General features: G+C 58.9%; 1 protein-coding gene across 1 annotated transcript in view; it reads left to right on the top strand.

Annotated features, from left to right (window-relative positions):
- FBN3 (fibrillin 3) overlaps positions 1-12,317 on the top strand; it is a gene marked incomplete at its 3' end in the record, with an annotated part of 44,196 nt that extends 31,879 nt beyond the window's left edge. The window contains 17 exon segments of the mRNA XM_084248597.1: positions 574-699; positions 1,560-1,712; positions 1,917-1,982; positions 2,169-2,294; positions 2,769-2,888; positions 3,010-3,132; positions 3,801-3,935; positions 4,092-4,217; positions 5,052-5,258; positions 5,986-6,111; positions 6,703-6,825; positions 7,012-7,128; positions 7,808-7,936; positions 8,034-8,153; positions 8,620-8,854; positions 9,508-9,652; positions 11,973-12,317. Of these exon segments, the coding sequence (XP_084104723.1) occupies positions 574-699; positions 1,560-1,712; positions 1,917-1,982; positions 2,169-2,294; positions 2,769-2,888; positions 3,010-3,132; positions 3,801-3,935; positions 4,092-4,217; positions 5,052-5,258; positions 5,986-6,111; positions 6,703-6,825; positions 7,012-7,128; positions 7,808-7,936; positions 8,034-8,153; positions 8,620-8,854; positions 9,508-9,652; positions 11,973-12,317 (2,522 nt within the window).
- Positions 12,318-18,194: the final 5,877 nt, after the last annotated feature.

The raw sequence follows: 18,194 nt of genomic DNA, 5'->3' as shown, positions 1-18,194 counted from the left end.
TCGCCGGTTAGGGTGACTTTGTACAGTGTCAGCTAGTGGGTCCAGTCTGGCCTGAGTAGCCAGGTTAGCCTCATACATCATGGGCTAACGTGGAACATTCTGCCTGACCACGTCTGCTCCATTCATCCACCTGCGCGAGCCTTGTCTGGGCTAACTGGCCGGTCTTGCCTGAGCAGGGGGACTAGCTGCTTCCTCTGGGCTAACCTGGGTTAGTCTGGCCTGACCTCCTCTGGTCTGTGCCATCTGGGCTAGCCTTATACCAGCTGAGCAGCTGAGCTAACTCTGCCCAGTGTCTTCTAAATTTATCTAGTCTCAGTTAGGTTTGCTCAAATGTAGTCTCTACAGGTGAACTTTTCCTGATTATGACCCCCACCCTGGAGATATCTTCTAGGGAAGATTCCCCCCCTCCTCCCTCTACCCACCGAGTGCTCCAGCTCATACCAGGCCCTGGAGACTCCTGCCCTGCTTCACTCCCCAGAATGGGCCTCCACCCCATGCATCTGCCCTTCCTGACAGCCTCCGCCTCGGAGGAGGTCCTGTTTGCCCCCCACCCACTTGTGTCTGCCCTTCCAGATGTCGACGAGTGTTCACAGGAGCCCAACCTCTGCCTCTTTGGCACCTGTACCAACAGCCCTGGCAGCTTCCGGTGCCTCTGCCCAGCTGGTTTTGTCCTTTCTGACAATGGGTACCGTTGCTTTGGTGAGTCTGTGGCCCAGGAGCCATAGGGGTGAGGGAAGAGTCGGGAGGCGGAGTGGGGAAGAGGTGGATCACCCAGAGCGGGGCTGCAGTTTCTTTCAAGGAGCTCTGTCCAGGCAGAGGGGCCTCTTGGCCAGAGAGGCCACTTCTGCAGAGGGCTGGCCTGGGCCAGTCTGGGCTAGCCTGGTCTGCTGGCCTTCCTGTTTTGGTCCCAGTTGCCCTACTGGGCAGGCTTCATTCATTCTGAGCCTGCTGGGAGCACTCTGGGCTGGCTTCGTCCCTGCTGGACTAGCCTCGTGCCGTGCGGGCTAGCCTCACCTAATTTGAGCCAGCCTCGTCTCTCAGGCTAGGGCCAGCAATGTGGAGGGCAGGACAACACCACCAGTATCTGTTGTCCCCGTGGTGAGCCAGACCCCAGCCTGACCTGAGCACTGCTTAGGCTACAGGGAGTCTGCAGCTAAGGACTTGGGGGTCAGCGTCGAGAAGTTGGGGTCTGACCTCTGGGTTCCTCTGACTCTCTGGAGTCAGTAACTTTGCCCCTCCAGGAAGGGGATTCTGATCCAAGAATAATTGGCTGAATTTGTTTACCTGGCGTGGGTGGGTACCCCCATAGCAGTGAAGGTGGGTTTGCTGGAAGATTCCCTGGCATCGAGCAAAAGCCCGGGCTGGCCCAGGGCTGACCCAGGGCTGACCCAGTGGAGGGCAGATGTCCATCCCTGACCCATCACTACGGCCAGGGGCGGAGTGTTCTGATTGGCTGCAGTAGGGCTGGAGTTGCCCCTTCGCCAGGACTGGGGAGGCTGCCAGGCAAGTGGGCACTGCCGAGGGCCCTTCTGGCATTTCTCTGGAGAATCATCCCACAGACACACGGCAGAGTTTCTGCTTCACCTATTTCGAGGCTGGCGAGTGTCTGGCGCCCAAAGCTTTCAATACCACCAAGGCCCAGTGCTGTTGCAGCAAGAGGCCCGGCCAGGGCTGGAGCCACCCCTGTGAGCTGTGTCCTCCAGAGGGCAGTGGTGAGCGCCCTGCAGCTGGAGGGGGCCGGGGTGCGGGGTCTCTCCGCTGTCCCGTCTCCCCTCTGATTCTGCTTACACCCCCCCCCACCCCGTCTACTCTCCTTTCCCGCCACTCCCCAGCCCCGTCTCCCCTGCCCACATTCAGGGGGTTCCTGGGGACTGCATTTGGCCCTGAACGTAACCCCTTTCCCTCTGTGTGTCCAGCTGCCTTTCAGGAGCTCTGCCCCTTTGGCCACAGGGCAGTCCCGGGCCTGGACAACTCTTGGAGAGGTGAGCACTTTGCCCAATGCCAGGCAGCCCCTCCCGGCCGTCCACCCGTTCTTTCCTGCTCAGCCTGACTGGGCACTGCCTCCGTGGATGAGACCGGACCCTGCCACCCAGGAGGGAGGAAGAGTGTGACCCCGACTCTGACTGAGGCAGGACGGAGACCTTGCCTGTCACCCCCTCTGCCCGCAGATGTGAACGAGTGTGAGGAAAACCCCGGTGTCTGTAACAACGGCCTTTGCGTCAACACGGACGGCTCCTTCCGCTGTGAATGTCCCTTGGGCTACCAGCTGGACTCCACGGGCAGCCGCTGTGTGGGTGAGTGACCAGCCCCCCCGGGGAAGGGATGGGGCAGGCGGGGGCAGGCAGACACCCCCGAGGCAGGATCCTGTCCACAGCCACTGTCACCCCCATGTCCTCTGATTTCTTCTGTCCCTTGTTTACTCACTCGCTCACTCACACATTTTCCTATTCATTGACACACTCGTTTGTTCACTTGTTCATGCGTTCACTCACTCAGTTACTCCTTCCTTCACTCAGGCACTCTCTTGCTCATTCATTTTCTCCTTCACTTACCATTTATTCATTTGTTCACTCATTTACTCACTCACCCTCCCGCCCACCCACCCATCCCCTTGCCCCCCACGCACAGTGATCTGGGGCGCGCCTGCTCCGCGGCGGCCTGCAAGCGCGCCAGGTCAGACTGCGGTCCGGCCCGTGCAGTCACCGCGAAGGCAGGCGCGGTGACCGGGGCAGGGGTGCTGTGGGCTGACTCCCCGCCCCCCGCTGCAGACACAGATGAGTGCTCTGTCGGGCATCCCTGCGGGGAGGGCACCTGCACCAACGTCATCGGAGGCTTCGAGTGTGCCTGTGCTGACGGCTTTGAGCCCGGCCCCACGATGACCTGTGAGGGTAGGACCCGGCTGCCCAGGACGTGGCTGTATGATGGGCACGTGGGGGGTGCCCTGAGCCAGGGGGCAGGGGCCTGCCGCCAGGCCCTGCTGCTAACCAGCACCCCCACCGGCCTCCCCAGACATTGACGAGTGCGCCCAGAACCCCCTGCTCTGCGCCTTCCGCTGCCACAACACTGAGGGCTCCTATGTGTGCACCTGCCCAGCCGGCTACGCCCTGCGGGAGGACGGGGCCATGTGCCAAGGTAGGGCAAGGACAGGCAGGGCCTGGGGCTCTCCACTTCTTGGTCCTGCGAGAAGGGCCTGTGCGTCTGAGGGTGGGAACAGGCGATCGTGACAGGGAGGGCTGAGCTGGGTGAGTGGGCAGTGGCCACTTGGTCTGCTGGCAGCCTTGTCTGTGTGAAAATGGGGTGCTAGCTGCCCCCGGGAGCCCAGGTCTAACAGTGTGGGTGTGACCTGGAAATCTCTCCCCTGGGGGCCGGACGTGCCCTGAACGGGGTGGAACAGCAGGGAAAGCAGTTGGTTTCCCAGAGCCACGTGGCGGTTTCTGGAGACATTTAGTTGTTGTTCGAGCTGGGGGAGAGGACTGTTACCCGTGTCGGGGCAGGGATGCCGCTGAGAAACCCTGGGCCAGGACTTGGTCCTGCAGGGCTGTTTCAAGTCGGTGCTCCATGGAGCATGGGCGAAGGCCACGCAGGGTCACAGACCCTAATGTGGGCAGGAGCTCCGTGTTTGGGGTGCTTCTGACCCCTCTGGCTTTCCAGGAGGCCTGGCCTGGGTGGAGGAGGGATGGGCGGAGCTGCAGGGACCTCTCTCTAGCCCCACTGAGGCCACTGGGGTGGGGTCCAGGCCTCCACGGCTAGAGCTGGCCGCGGGGCCTGGACTTGGCCGCCACCATCCCTGACCGCCGTAGATGTGGACGAGTGCGCTGACGGGCGGCAGGACTGCCGCGCCCGGGGCATGCTGTGCAAGAACCTCATTGGCACCTTCGCTTGCGTCTGCCCCCCGGGCCTGAAGCCCCAGCCTGGCTCCGGGGAGGGCTGCATAGGTACGGGGGTGCTCCGGGGGTATAGGGATCCCCACTGAGGGGAGAGGTCAAAGCAAGAGGTGTGAGCAGACCTGGAGGGGGGCCTTCCAAGCTGTGGGAGGCTGGCTCGGGGACTCTTCCCACCCACCCCAGCCTGTCTCAACCCTCCCCACTCAGATGACGACGAGTGTCAAGCCCAGCCCGGCCTCTGCGCCAATGGCCACTGTGTCAACACGGTGGGCAACTTCCGGTGCAGCTGTGACGAGGGCTTCCGGCCCAGCCCCACTCTCACTGAGTGCCTTGGTGAGTGGGGCCAGGCCAGGCGCGGTGGGTACAGACACCCGTTGCCGCCTGGGAGCTCCTTGAGGCGGGGATGGGGCCTGGGGCACTGAGGGGTAACAGCCGATTCAGATACATGGGTCGACCGTAGACCTCCGCTCTTCAGCCCGACACCCCGGGAGCAGACCTCCCTCCTCCCCTGCTCTCTCCTCCCCCTCACATCTCACACCCAGGCACAGCCTGGCCCGCCTCAGGTTCGCCGCTTGCTGGGGCTAAATTTGTGCCGTCTGCCCCGTGACTTGTCTGTCCCTGTCCCCAGAGTCCTCGCCCTTCCCCTTCACTCTCCCCTGCCTCCAGCACGGCCCCACCCACAGCTTCAGGCCAGATGTGCGTATCCAGCTGCTTTCCCAGAAGCCCACCCCCCATATGGTTGACGCCAAAGCAAGTTCAGATTCTTTGCCTCAAGCCCCTGGACGTCACCCTCTGCTCTGTCCCCACTGTCCGTTCTGGACGCCACCACCCTTGCTTCCTCCCCACTGTCTCCGACCTCGGTGTGGCCCTTGACCAGTCATTCTCTCCATGGCCAGACAGATACCACCTTTGGCCCTTTAGGAGGCTTCTGGCATCTGTAGCCCAGAGGTATCTTTGATCTTTGGGGCTGCAGCCTCTGCCGTGACCCCAGGCCCAAGCCAGAGGGGGTGTCTGACCATGCTAGTCCTCAGTGACTACGATTCCGCCCTGGCATGTGCACAGGCATGTCAGCGACGTGTGGGACCTGGGTGCCGCAGTGCCTGGAGGGCCCAGGGGCAGGGGGCCTGGACGCCACGTTTCTCCCCCAGCCCTGCCCGTTCTCCGCAGATATCCGCCAGGGGCCCTGCTTCTCTGAGCTGCTGCAGGCTGCGTGCCAGGCCCAGGCCAGCGGCGGCGAGGCTGTCACCTGGGCGGAGTGCTGCTGTGGGGGCGGCCGTGGCTGGGGCCCCCTCTGTGAGCTCTGTCCCCTGCCCAGCACCGCCGCCTACAGGAAGCTGTGCCCCCACGGCGCAGGCTACACGGCAGAGGGCCGAGGTGGGTGGATCTGCCCGCAGTCAGGAGCCGCACGCCTGGGGTGGAGGGGGCAGGAACCAGGACCCCTGCTGCTCTGCGTGTGACCTTGGTGCACTTGGGTGCACGGACTCATTAATGAGCGTGTGCAAGTGTGTGGGCTGGTGCACATTCCCCATGTGCAAGCGGCTAATGAACACGTGGCGGTGAGCGTGCGGGTGCTCGTCCTTGTGTGTGAGTCTCTGGGGCATGTGCTGGTGAGCACAGCAGCTCACTGGGTGCTGGGTGCTGGGTGAGGCACACGAGCCCGTGGGTGAGTGAGTGGACTGAGCCCGTCTGCATGCTGTGGGTGTGTCTGTGAGCAAGAGTGAGTGTATCTGCACGAGCACATCGTTGAGGCGAGGGGGCCTTCCCAGGTGGTCAGTGATGACAGGTGGGGCTGGGAAGGAAGTGCCTTTTCCAGGGTGTGCCTGGGGGACAGAGGAGCCTCTTGTGTGTGATTTTGCAGGAGCACAAGTGTGTCCCTGTGTGTGAGTGTCCTGAGATGTCCTGGCAAAGCTGTGGGGTGGCGCGTGTCTGCCAGGCTGTCCTCAGTGCCCAGGCTGGGCAGCTTTGTCCGTGTGTCCTGCTAGCCGAGGGCAGAGGCCCCCAGGATTGAGGGGAAGCAGGGGCTCCAGGGGAGGCTGATGGGCAAAAGGGGGCACCCCACTGCCTGCATTGCCCTAGCCGCCCCCTGATTGTCTGTCCCCAGACGTGGACGAGTGTCACATGCTCCCTGGGCTATGCCACCACGGGGAGTGCATCAACAGCCTCGGCGCCTTCCACTGCCACTGCCAGGCCGGGTATGCGCCAGACGCCGCTGCCACAGCCTGCCTGGGTGAGCCCCTGGCCCCTGCCCCCTGCCCTCTGACCCAGCCCAGCCCTTGCACATGGTGACTGACCTACACTTCTGTGGGGCCCTCCAGTTTGCAACACCTTGTTTCCCTTTACAAAGTGATGCCCATTCCATAAAGAAAGCTGAGAACGTGGAAATAGTAGCAAAGCATCTGAGGTCCTTCCCCCACCTCAACCCCACTGGGGCCATTTTCCTCCAGCTGTTTTGTTTATCTGAAGATTTTTAGTCACATTGTGCAGCATCTAGGTCAGAGGTCAGCAAACTCCTTCACACAGGTAGAACCTGAGCCTGAGCGTAATTGTGTTAATAAAGTTTTATTGGCACACAGCCGTGCTTGTTCCTTACTGTCTGTGATTGCTTTACTGCTACCAAGGCAGAGTCAGACTTGTTACTGAGATCATGTGTTCTGCAGAGCCAAACATATTTACTCTCTGGCTTTTTATAGAAAAGGGCCAGTTCCTTATGTAAGTCACAGATTCTGAATGCCTAGGGTCTGAGAAGGAGGCCTCAGCAGGGCCTGGGTGAGCCCCCAGGAGTGTGTCTGACCCCCCTGCGTGCCATCGCCCCCTCTAGATGTCGATGAGTGCAGCCAGACCCCCAAGCCATGTGCCTTCCTGTGCAAAAACACGGAGGGCAGTTTCCTGTGCGCCTGCCCCCGAGGCTATGTACTGGCGGAGCCCGGCAGGACCTGCAGAGGTGCCACCCTCCCGCCCTGCCTGCACCCCTCCCCATCATGCCCCATGAGGGTCTGTCCCCACGCCCCAGGCTGCCCCAGGCTGCCCCTCCTCCCTGCATGTGTGGGCACCATCTCTAAGGTCACTCCCAGGAGGCCCCGGCACTGGTCGGGCCTGTTCTGAACGCACTGGGCCGTCTGTGCCGCAGACCTGGATGAGTGCGCCTCCAGGCAGCACAACTGCCAGTTCTTCTGCGTCAATACCGTCGGCGCCTTCACCTGCCACTGTCCCCCTGGCTTCACGCAGCGCCACCAGGCCTGCCTCGGTGAGTCCCGCCTTCAAGCAGCGGTTCTTTTGTGACCCCAGCCTTCATTTGTTTCTGAACCAAGTGAGTAGCCAGTGCCCAGTGTGTGCTGGGCGTGCGGGCGCGAGGGTGATCCTTGTTTGCACATGTCCCGATGCCATCAGGCTCCCTCCTTTCCCTAAGGACCTGGGAGGCCCACCCTCAGGAGTCCCTCTGATCTTGGTGTAGGACATTCACCCTTGGGTCTTCTGGCCTGGGGAACAGGATCTCCCTCAAGGGATGAGTCCAGGGAACAGTGGTCCCAATCAGGTTAATTAATTAATTAAATAATTCTCACAAAACCACAGTGAAGTGGGTCTGATCATCTCCATGCTACCACTGAGGAAACTGAGGCCCAGAGAGAGCAAGTGGCTCCAGGTCATGCAGCTCTAAGGTGGTACAGATGAGATTCACACAAAGCCGTGTGTGTGTGTGTGTGTGTGTGTGTGTGTGTGTGTGAGAGAGAGAGAGAGAGAGAGAGAGAGAGAGAGAGAGATCTCAAATGCCAGAGGCAGTTCTGTGAGGTGGGAACCATTCTGGATCTCATTTCACAGAGGGGAAACTGAGGCACGAGCAGGTAAGCCACACTGTGGATCAGCTGGTGGTGGGCCCCGACTGCGGTGCCAGCACGAATTCCCTAACTGCTCTCTGTCCACTGCAGACAATGACGAGTGCTTGGCCCGGCCCGGCCTGTGTGGTGCCCACGGGCGCTGCCACAACACCCCAGGCAGCTTCAGATGTGAGTGCTCCCAAGGCTTCACCCTGGGCAGCTCCGGCCATGGCTGCGAAGGTAGCTCCAGCCCTTGGGTGGGGCTCAGCCCGGGGGTGTTGCTGAGGGCCTCTGATGTGCCCATTCTCTCCCTCTGCCCCCTCCCTCTGTCTCACAGATGTGGATGAATGTAATGGGCCCCATCCCTGCCAGCACGGTTGTCAGAACGAACTAGGGGGCTACCGCTGCAGCTGCCCCCAGGGCTTCACGCAGCACTCCCAGTGGGGCCAGTGTGTGGGTGAGTGGTGGGGCTGGGAGGAACCCGGTTCTCCACTAAAATCTGTCCAGAGTAGGCAATTAGGAACGACTTCCTGAGGGATATGTCACGAGCACCACTGTGTAAAGGTCAGTGGGCTATCCTGCGTGGTAGCAAGTCCTCTACTGCCAGGGAGACTGAGGAGTTAGGGGGTGCAGAGCCAGCACAGCCCCCTCAACAAACGACAGTTTCCAGTGTCAGTCGGTGAGCAACTTGGTTCCAGATCAGCTCACAATATAGGACTTTGGGGAAATTTTAGTACTATTTGAAGGAATTTCAGGGCTAGGGGTGGGGCAGTGTGAAGGCGTGTAAGGGGGGTGCAGACCAAGCCCGAGGACACGGGAGGCGGTGACAGCAGCCTCAGCTGTGAAGGAGGAACCGAGTGGGGAGAGGATGCCACGGCTGTCTGCTGCCCCCACCGTGTCCTCCCTTCCCCCCCCACCCGCAGATGAAAATGAGTGCGTCCTGTCGCCCGAGGCCTGTGGCAGCGCCTCCTGCCACAACACCCTGGGGGGCTTCCGCTGCGTCTGCCCCTCCGGCTTCGACTTCGACCAAGCCCTGGGGGGTTGCCAGGACGTGGACGAGTGTGCCACGCGGGGCGGCCCCTGCAGCTACAGCTGCACCAACACCCCCGGTGGCTTCCTGTGTGGCTGCCCCCGAGGCTACTTCCGGGCTGGACAAGGGTGAGGCTCTGGGAGCGAAATGGACATACACACTTGAACCCCACAAGCTTGAGCACATGTGGGCCCCAGAGGCCAGCAGACCTGGCGTGTGCACACGCTCCCTGGGGCATCATTGTCCTCACTGAGCTCCTTACGCTTGCACGTCCTGGGCGGTAGGTGCACACGTCCCTGTGAAACATGAGTGTGTGCACGGCTCATGCCTTTGCCAGCACACTTGTGCCCTCTTAGTCTCGCTGTGCTCGTATGCACATGCACGGCAGCATCCTGGGGTGCACGGCGGCTTGCACCTACACACACTCCTAGGTACACTCAGGTATGTTCCCACAGGAATGTTCACACATGCCGGTTCACACCTGTGCCAGTAAGTCCTAAGCAGGCGAGGAAGGTGTGCACACCTCTCATGAAGGTGTGCGACGCCTCGGGGTCGGTCCTTAGCTAAGGTCTCCTGCTGTTCCTCCCTCTGTGGCCCTGGGGCTGGGCACATCAGCACGTATGCTGGCAGAGCCTAGCACTCAGCCTGCCTGCTCCACGTCCTTACCAGTACAGTGGCACGCCGCCCTTGCTCACAGGGGCGCTGTGCTGAAGCGTGGTGGGTGGTGGTGGGTGCTGGAGCTTGCACTGGCCTGCCTCTGAAGGCCACCATCTTGGTTCAGGCACTGTGTCTCTGGCCTGGGCTTTAACTCCAGCCCTCAGCACACCCCGGATGAGGCGCTCTCCCAGGAAGCCTGCTATGAATGCAAGATCAACAGTCTCCCTGCTCAAGACCGGACTCGGCGCAGTGCACGCGGGGACTACCAGGTGCCTCGGGGTGCGGTGGGCATGGGACACAGCAGTGGTGGGGGCTCTGAACCCCATGTCCCAGCTTACCCCCCATCCTTGGCGGTAGATGGCGGGGGCTCTCTGGGGACCCAGGCCTCCATGCACCTATCTCACTCCTGGTAATGAGTCAAGCACTTCCCACACACACACTGAGTGGGCTGCTTTCCGGGGATGCCTTCCATAGCAGTTGGATGCAGGAGAAATACCCTGGGATCCCCAACCCTGCCTCTACCCCAGAACTCGTGACCTCACAACCCTTGACTGCAAAGCACTCCCTTAGAGCTCCTTTGGATTTAGCACCAGTCGGGGCCTGGAAAGCCAACTTAGCCCCTGCATTAATTAACCCCCTTTAGACCTGCCCATACCCTTTCCCCTCTTCCTGTGTCCTGAGCTGTGCTCAGGCCTCCCACGCCTCTTGTGTCTATGGTCCTTGTGTCTATGTCCCTCCTTACCCTGGCTGTTCTTGACCCCGCCAGGTTGTTCAGGGAGGATGGTTTGCCACAGATCCAGCCTGTCCATCCTTCACCAAAGAGTCCCTGAAGCTATTGATCATTCTTGCTGCCATCCTTTAAGGAATCTGAAAGCTAGCAGTCCTGGAAGGTGGTGATGCCATTTTACAGATGGGAAAACTGAAGCTCAGAGGGATTAGATTACATGCCCAAGTTACAGAACTTGAACGTGGCAGAGCAGGGATTCCATGACTGTGTCACTCAGCCTCTGTTACAGGCAGCTGTGGCCTTCACGGTCAAGCATCCCTCTGGGGTCATCAACTTCTGAGGCCATTAATTTACATTTTTTCAAAAATAAGATCATTGAGCACAGAAGCCATTACTCTGCAGCTCACCTCCAGCAGACATCTGGACCCAAACTTACTCAACATATTTTGCTAAGCGTTGTGTACTTAATATAGTTATCAGTGAATTAAAGGAAAAAAAAAAAAAAACCTTGCAAAAGTCCCCATCCCTATGTGGCTGGTTTTCTAATAGAGACAAACAGGAAATAAGTAAATCATATTTTATAACACATGATACATAATAATACATGATAAATGTGATGGGGGAAATGAAGGCAGAGTGGGATTAGAATGCTGGGCCTGAGGGGCTTTCAGTATTAAATTATTTGTATTTTACTCTGCTTGTTCCCCCTTTGCTGGGGAAAGAAACTATGATGGTATGTATTATCCGATCGTTACTGTTATTTTTTCTTAAGTATATGTATTATCCCATTGTTACTATTATTTTCTCTTAAGTGTCAGAAGGGTACAATCCTGTCAGGCTTGCTGCTGTTTTTCCAGTCTTTGGTACTCAGTAAGAGCAAGTGGAGGGGTTGTCGGGGTTCCTGGGATGGGCACTGGCAGATCTGGGCTGAGGAAGAACAAACCCTGTGGCTTTGCTTGCAATACCCATGGGCTGCCAGCAGGTGTCAGTAAGAGTGCATATCTGAGCAACACTCGGAAAGGGTTGAAAGCTTCACAACGGAGACAGGGAAACAGGAATAGCTTTTACTTTAATGCAGCAGCAAAACATTCCATAGGCATATAAATTAAGCAGATCAAAGGCAGCACTGCCCAGAGTAAAGGACGAGAAAACACTCATCCTCCTGTAGAACTTGGTCTGTCACCCTGGCCGTTAGCCTGCCACAGAGGCGTGCTGTTTTATTCAGGGTTCTGTCTAGCTGCCAGGACTGGCAACTCACTCAGAGGAACTCAGATAAAGATAGGTTTGTTATCTGCACACAGGGGCTCTCAAAAAACCCAGATGCAGGAAGTGCAGCAAGCCTCCGGGAACCGGAAAGCTCTCTGGTGGCTCTCTCTCTGCCCAAGTGGGTCCTGTATTTTTACCACACTGTATCGACTTCAGCATCCTTTCCCCCAAGACTTAGAGGGTGTGTGATCCTTGGTCATAACTCCAGACAGCCCATGTCCTCTTTGAGTGACCTTAGGGTCTGGGACCTGCTACCATCTGACTGACTCCCTGTCTGAGGGCAAATGCCTTCCCCCCAATCAGACAGGGATTTGAGCCCCCTCAGCTGAGACTCCATATCTGGAGTCTGTGTGTAAAAGTGGCCACCTATATTACCCTCTTGCATTCCACTTGGGAACCAAACTCTGCTTTTGTCTGTAGCCTAGGCTGACCCCTGGCCTTGTGGATGGAGGCCTGGATGGAAGTCAAGGGCAGAGTGCTCCAGGTTTTCTCCACTTTAAAGATGGGCTGGAATCTCCTTTTCACCTTGGGCCCATAGCCCTCTACCCCCCACATTTCAGTTGTCTCCTGATGATCCGCCTGGTCTTTCTCCCCAGGTGAACCTAGCTGGCATTGACTCAGAGGCCCCTCTGACCTTGGGCCTGAACCTGTCGTGCCTGGGCCAGGCAGAGCACATCCTGGAGCTGCGGCCTGCCCTAGAGAACACTGGGGGCTGGGTTCGCTATGTCATCTCCCGCGGCAACAAGCAAGGTTTCTTCCGCATGCGTCACCTCCGCGGCCTCAGCTCCCTGCAGTTGGGGCGTCGGAGACCAGGGCCTGGAACTTACCAGCTGGAGGTGGTGAGCGTGGTAGGGTCCTGGAACCCCAAAACCCAGTCAGAGGGGCAGACAGGGCCAGGTGTCCGGGCCCTACGACTGAAGGTACAGCTACAGCTGCTGTAGTGGGAGGAGCCCGTCCTGCTGCCCAGCCTCAGGTGCCTCCCATGCCCCCTCCAGGCTCCAGCATGGGCCCAGCCAGGCCCTGTCTCTTTCCATGGGGTTTTGGGGAGACTGATGACCTGCTTACTACATGCCCTAAGTAGTACACACCGGGGTGACAAGCCCTGGCCTCAGCAGGCTCCAGGACCCCATGCCATCCTCTTCCCCAGCGGTGGGAGATTGTGGAGCTGGGATGGACTGCTCCCCAGCAGCAGTGGCTTGCCAGGTGGGACCCCAAAACTCAGGAAGAATAAAATGCTACACAATGACCTCAGACAGGTCTGCCTGGGGGATCCCAGTATGCGGCCTCTCCTGGAGACAGCTGGAAGCTTCAGTGTGCACCCACCACCTCCAACAACCAGGGTCGAGGAGGACCCTGTTTCACTGTGTGGTCAGTCTCAGGCTTGAACTTATGCACCGCGCCGTGGCTGCCCCAGGGTGTTGGCAGGACTGGGCAACAGTGACTGGGGTGGGGTGGGGGTGGGACTCATCTCAGAGCAGAAGGGCCCACAGGGCCTTTACCAGAGTGGGTGACTCATGGCCATGTTCATGCTTCCAGGAGCTGGGCTAAGGGTTCAAGGATGCTTTTATATGAGAAGCAAGGACAATAAAGTTATTTTGCGTTAAGTCTGCTCCCTGGGGAAGTTCTGGCAATCAGTAGACATTGCCCACAAAAAAAGGCCAGGTTCACATTTAAGAGATCCCTGTGGCCCCAAAGGGCAGCTCTGAGAAGGACGAGCATGCAAGTGAGAGATGAGTGAAGACCACCCTCCACCTAAGGGTCAGGGACTGATCCCAGGATGCAGGCCCAGTGGGTTCCACCAACCTCAGTCCCCTGAGGGACTGGGCGCAAAGCCGACTGTGGAGGCCAACCACTGGGGGGCACTGTGGGTTCACCATCCTGAGATGTCAGCTCACGCCTCCTGACCAGTGCTGTGGGCGTACCAGGCACTGCTGCGTGTTTTACAATCACTGACCCTGTGGCTGGGGAACAGATGCCACTATTGTCATCCCCTCTCACAGCCTGGAGGCCAGACTCAGAGGTCAGGCAACTTGTCTGAGGTGGCTCAAGTTGCAGATAGCAGAGTGGGGTTCAAAGCAGAGCCGCCTGGTTTGTCCCATTCATTGCACCATCCTGCTGGTTCTAGATCTACATGGGTACTTGATCCAGAATCCTTACCTGCACTGTCTGTTGTCTGGAGGGAGGTCCTTGTTCTGTTCATGGAGGGGTTGCCAAGATATTTCTTTTGCGATATGATGATGATTCGATATTTTTATATATTGTAAAATGATTATCACATTTAGTCTCATTAACATCTGTCCCCGTAGAGATCAACAGAAGCCAATGGCTGAGCTCGGTGACCATCAGCGAGTGTGTGTGTGTGTGTGTGCGCGCGCGTGCGTGCGCACGCACTGGGCATGTCACAAAAATAGTGTTTCGAGTCTCCAGCAAGCTTGTATGAAGCAGACAGAATTATCCCCAAGGCTTGGGGGTGGGAGGGGCCTAGGCTTAGAGGGTTTGTGGAATCTACCTGGGCCCCCCTAGCGTGGCAGGGCCTGGAAGTGACCCAACTTCCTCTAAGTCTGTGCCCTGGCCCCAAACTGCAATTTGTGCTCTAGAGATTTCCACCTGAGAGGCTTTCTATTGTGGTGGGAACTGAGCTGAGTCTGGGTGAGCCCCCAGGCCCTTATCTGTAGTCTTGCCTCCACCGCCAACGGGCACCATGCCTGGCCCCAGCTCTGTCCTTGGCCTGGGCCTGGCCTTCCTCATTGGTCAGGAGCTTTTGGTTACCCATCTGAACTTCTGGAGGGCTTGCCCTCCAATAACTGGTCTCCCCACAGCACAGAGCAAGCACAGTGGCCCCCATTTTACAGGGGGAAAGAGGTGAGGAGGTGAGCAGATGGTTTGCTCAAGGTCATCAGCTGGGACCCTCAGCACTAGACTCACATGGGGACTGCAGCCAGCATGCCCAGTGCTCCCTGCCCCAAGCCATCTGCTGCAGAGGCTGAGACCACAGCCTTCGGGGCATGGGGCAATCGTGGGATCCACCCCAGGCTGGGCAGTCACTTGCACATATAAGGAAATGTGACAGATAGCAGTGATGTTCCACCAAAGATTTATTTGAAAGTTAGCAAAAGTACACTGTGGAATGGACAGGAGTGGCCCTCCAGTAAGCAGCTGTCAGGGGGGCACAGACAGATGTGGTCTGGAGTGGGTGGCAAGAGGCTGTGGGTGGATGACATAACCTAATTCTCTAAAAAAAAAAAAAAAAGGAAAAGGAAAAAAACCTGTTGCCTGGGCCAGGCAAAGAACTTGAAATAAGGTCAGCTCCCTCCTTCTAGCTGCCTGAGGAACTGGGGTGATTGGGTAACAGGGAGGGAACTAACACAGTGGCAAGCACAGGTATTGAGATTTGGCCTGAAGGACAGAGCGTCTGGGACAACGGGGGCTGCAGGCTGCAGTTTCCAGGCAGAAAGGCCCGCCGATCTCTGGCTGGCTCATCCTGGAGATGTTTGTGCTCACTGTCCTGCAGGAAGAATTGGAGAGGCTGGCAGGTGATCTGGGGTGGAGTGGGACCCCTGCAGCTCTGGCCCACCCATCTGGTATTTCATCTCTTGCTGAAGCTTTGCTGGAGACCCCTGGGTTGGGTCAGGGGTGTGGACAGCCAGCCATCTGGGGTGGCTCATGTGAACCTTCAGGCTGACCATAAAGTTAGGCCTCGTTCCTGGAGGCATATCTTCTGAGCCAATCAGGGCTGCTCCTGAGCCTCAACTTGGGTGAAGGGATGGGTACATGATCCAGAATCCTTACTTGCACTGTCTCTTGTCTGGACGGAGGTCCTTGTTCTGTACACGGAGGGATTGCTAGGCTTGGATGACAGTAGCCTGGCACAAATAGCTGTCCAAGAGATACAAAGAGAAATAGATAAAAGCTCCAATACCTTTTGAGTGCCTGGGTCCAGCCAAACCTGAAATCTTTGGCTGGATATTTCAGTAGAAGAGTTGCCACTTGTTTCAGTTTCCCAAGTCCAGCAATGAAGTGTCTTGACAGGGAGTCCCCCACTCAGTCAGCCTCCCACTCACCAGCAGCTGGCATCTGGGCGAGGGCATCTCTGAGCATGCTGGACTTTGGGTGTTTAGAAGCTCAGGGACCCACAGCAGGGAGATCCAGCCCCCGAAAGGCTGGGCTGGGGTTTCACCTACCTGAGAGGTTGCCAGAGCTGGGCTTTGGGTGGGCATCCTTCCGCTTGTCCACGAACTTAACCCAGTCTTGTACCCACCTGGCCTTTGGGTTCGCACACACCGTCCATTTTTTCTGACCGAAGAAGAATCTGGCAGGCAAAGGAGAGGGTGCTCAGGCTCACGTAAGAGGAAGCAAAGGTGCTCATGCCCACCTGACCCCCAAGTCCCACTCACATCACGGCCGGCAGGTTGCAGCTCCCGCTCACATGCTGGATCTGGTAATCCTGGACACATTTTCTCAGGCCCCGCCTAACGTGGTGCTGATATGCCAGACAGCAGTCCTCGAAGACGCCTGCCACACAAGGCCGCGCCAGGGTCACACCGCTGCAGCGAGCTTGCATGCTCCGGGGCGGCGGCATCCATACCATGCCCCGTGCCCAGCGGGGACCAAGGGACAGCCCAGGTGGCTCGGAAGCTTCCCGGCCCACCCCCAGCCCTTGATACAGGGACAGCTGAGCAGGTGGAGAGGGCCTCAGCTGGGCAGTGCCCAGTGCACCAAATAAGTGGGGGGCCTAGGCCACTCCAACTGTTGCTCAGAGCAGAGAGCCGCAGAGGGGGGTTTCCTCCCCAGGAGGGCTGGGGGCCACCCCGCCTAGCCCCCTCCTGAAATGAGTGTACTGGTCAGCTGGTCCTAGTGTCCCTACTTTTGCTCCAGGCTGGCCCTTCTCCACCTGGGACAATCTCAGTCCCCCTTTCTCTTTGTGCCCATGAGAGTGGCCACTCTGAGACACCGGGGCAGAACTGGGAGGTCTAAAAAAGCATTTAAAGAGCTCGCACTGGTGCCGGGTGTCTAACCAGACGAACAGACCCATTAGGGATCTCCTGGCCTAGGGAGGCATGGGAGTTGATCTGTGCTTGGAGGGGAAATGCAGGGACCTGGAATTGGGGGAGAGGTGCCTCCTTAGGAGGAGGTGCTGGTCCAGTCAGGTCTTGGGGGGATGAGCAGGTAGAACGAGGGGAAGGTGCATGAATGTCGGAGATGGTGCAGGGAACCTGAGGTCCCTTGGATCCACCCCGGTGCTGATCCTTGCCTCCAAGGGGCGGTGAGGTGGGGAGGAGAGGGCCCCAGCTTTCCCTGCACCCCCAACCTTGGCCCCAGAGGGCAAGGAGCAGTGGATCATATGGATGGACCCTGAGCTGCCCTGATAGACCGTCAGCTCCGCCGGCTGGAGGGGCACCCTTTCCCCAGGATCAAAGGGCCGGGGCAGGGCCTGGCTCCCTGATTGGGCCTGTGATAGCAGGACAGTGGGAACAAAGCCCAGGCCCCTCCTATGCTGGGCAAAGGCTAAGGTCTGCTGGGGGCAGGGCCAGGGCCTCTTAGACCTAGGATTCCTGGGGGACATTGCCTGACCAGAATTGGCCTTTGGTCACCAAAATCCTCAAGGGCCAGATCTAGGGAGAAAAGGGAAGGGATTTCCCCATCAATAAAGTGATGGTTAGTATTGCTGCTGGCCCTGGGCCGGGAGTTCTGCAGGCGTCAGCCACCGGAGCCTCCGTCCTATGTCCGCAGGGGAGTTCAAATAGCCCCATTTTGCAGATGAGGAAACTGAGGCTCACAAAGGCTGCAGATCCTTTCTCAGCTGGAGCACACGGGCAGCTGGGGCGGAGGGAAACTGGGGAGGGCCCCCACTCCTGTTGGTCTCTGGGGCTCCACCTTCTAACACTGCTCCTGGTCTGCAGGGCCGGATCACTACAGTATCCCTGGCACTGAACAGCTGCACACACCTGGGAGTCCCCTCTGCCCCCCACAGTCCCTGGCCAGTGGAGTCCAGCCGGGAGGCTTCGGGTCTTGACGGGAAGGAGGGCCGGAGCGGCGCGTACCCAGGCAGGCGGCAGTTGTCCGCCAGAGAGCTCAGTGTGGGACTGGGCCGTAGGGGTCCCCGGAGGAAGGGAGGGGCCGGGGGCGTTGCAGGGAGGATGAGGGGTTGAGGGGTCTCTAGGAAGGTGGGGTTGGTAGGTACCTTGCGTGTGGACGGCAGGGGCCCAGGCACTCACAAAGCAGGCCACCAGGCCAAGGAGCCACAGATTCATGGTTCCGGCTGCTTCTCTAACTTGGGCACCTTGAAGGTAACGGGAAGTTGAGGGGTGAAGAGGACCCAAAATGGATAGCAGGATGCAGCGGGAACACCCTCTGCAAAAGAGGCAGGCGGCACTGGGCGCGGGGCCAGGCCGCCTGCTCTGGGGTAGGACTCACCAAAGCCTCCTGGGTCCTGCTGGGCGGGCGCCAACCCTCCTGCCTGCCAGGCCCGCCCGCTTCACCCTTTATACGTGGAGCCCCGCCCTGTCGCCACCCTCCTGCCTCCCACCGCCTCCTCCACACGGCCCTGCCCTCCTCCTCTCCCGGCTCTCCCTCTCGCTCCTCCCCACTGGCAGGGGAGCCTGGAGGGAGAGAGGCACAACTAAGGGCTGAAGACCCCACATCATCGAGCCGAACAGGAAACACAGAACCCCCTCAGCTAACTGCTGGGACAGAGAGGGGGTCCCTTGGGGGTGGGGGGTGAATGAACACAGATGGACAGACGGAGCCCTGACTGGGGCCCGTCTCATGAGCCCGGTGCCTCCTCCTTTGTCCCCTCACGCTCCCCCCTCCCCAGGGCT

This window comes from Talpa europaea (genome assembly GCF_964194135.1).
Source record: "Talpa europaea genome assembly, chromosome: 12".
Taxonomy (NCBI): Eukaryota; Metazoa; Chordata; class Mammalia; order Eulipotyphla; family Talpidae; genus Talpa; species Talpa europaea.
The sequence above is the reverse complement of the archived record's forward strand: the minus strand, read 5'-3'. Positions and strand labels throughout refer to the sequence as shown.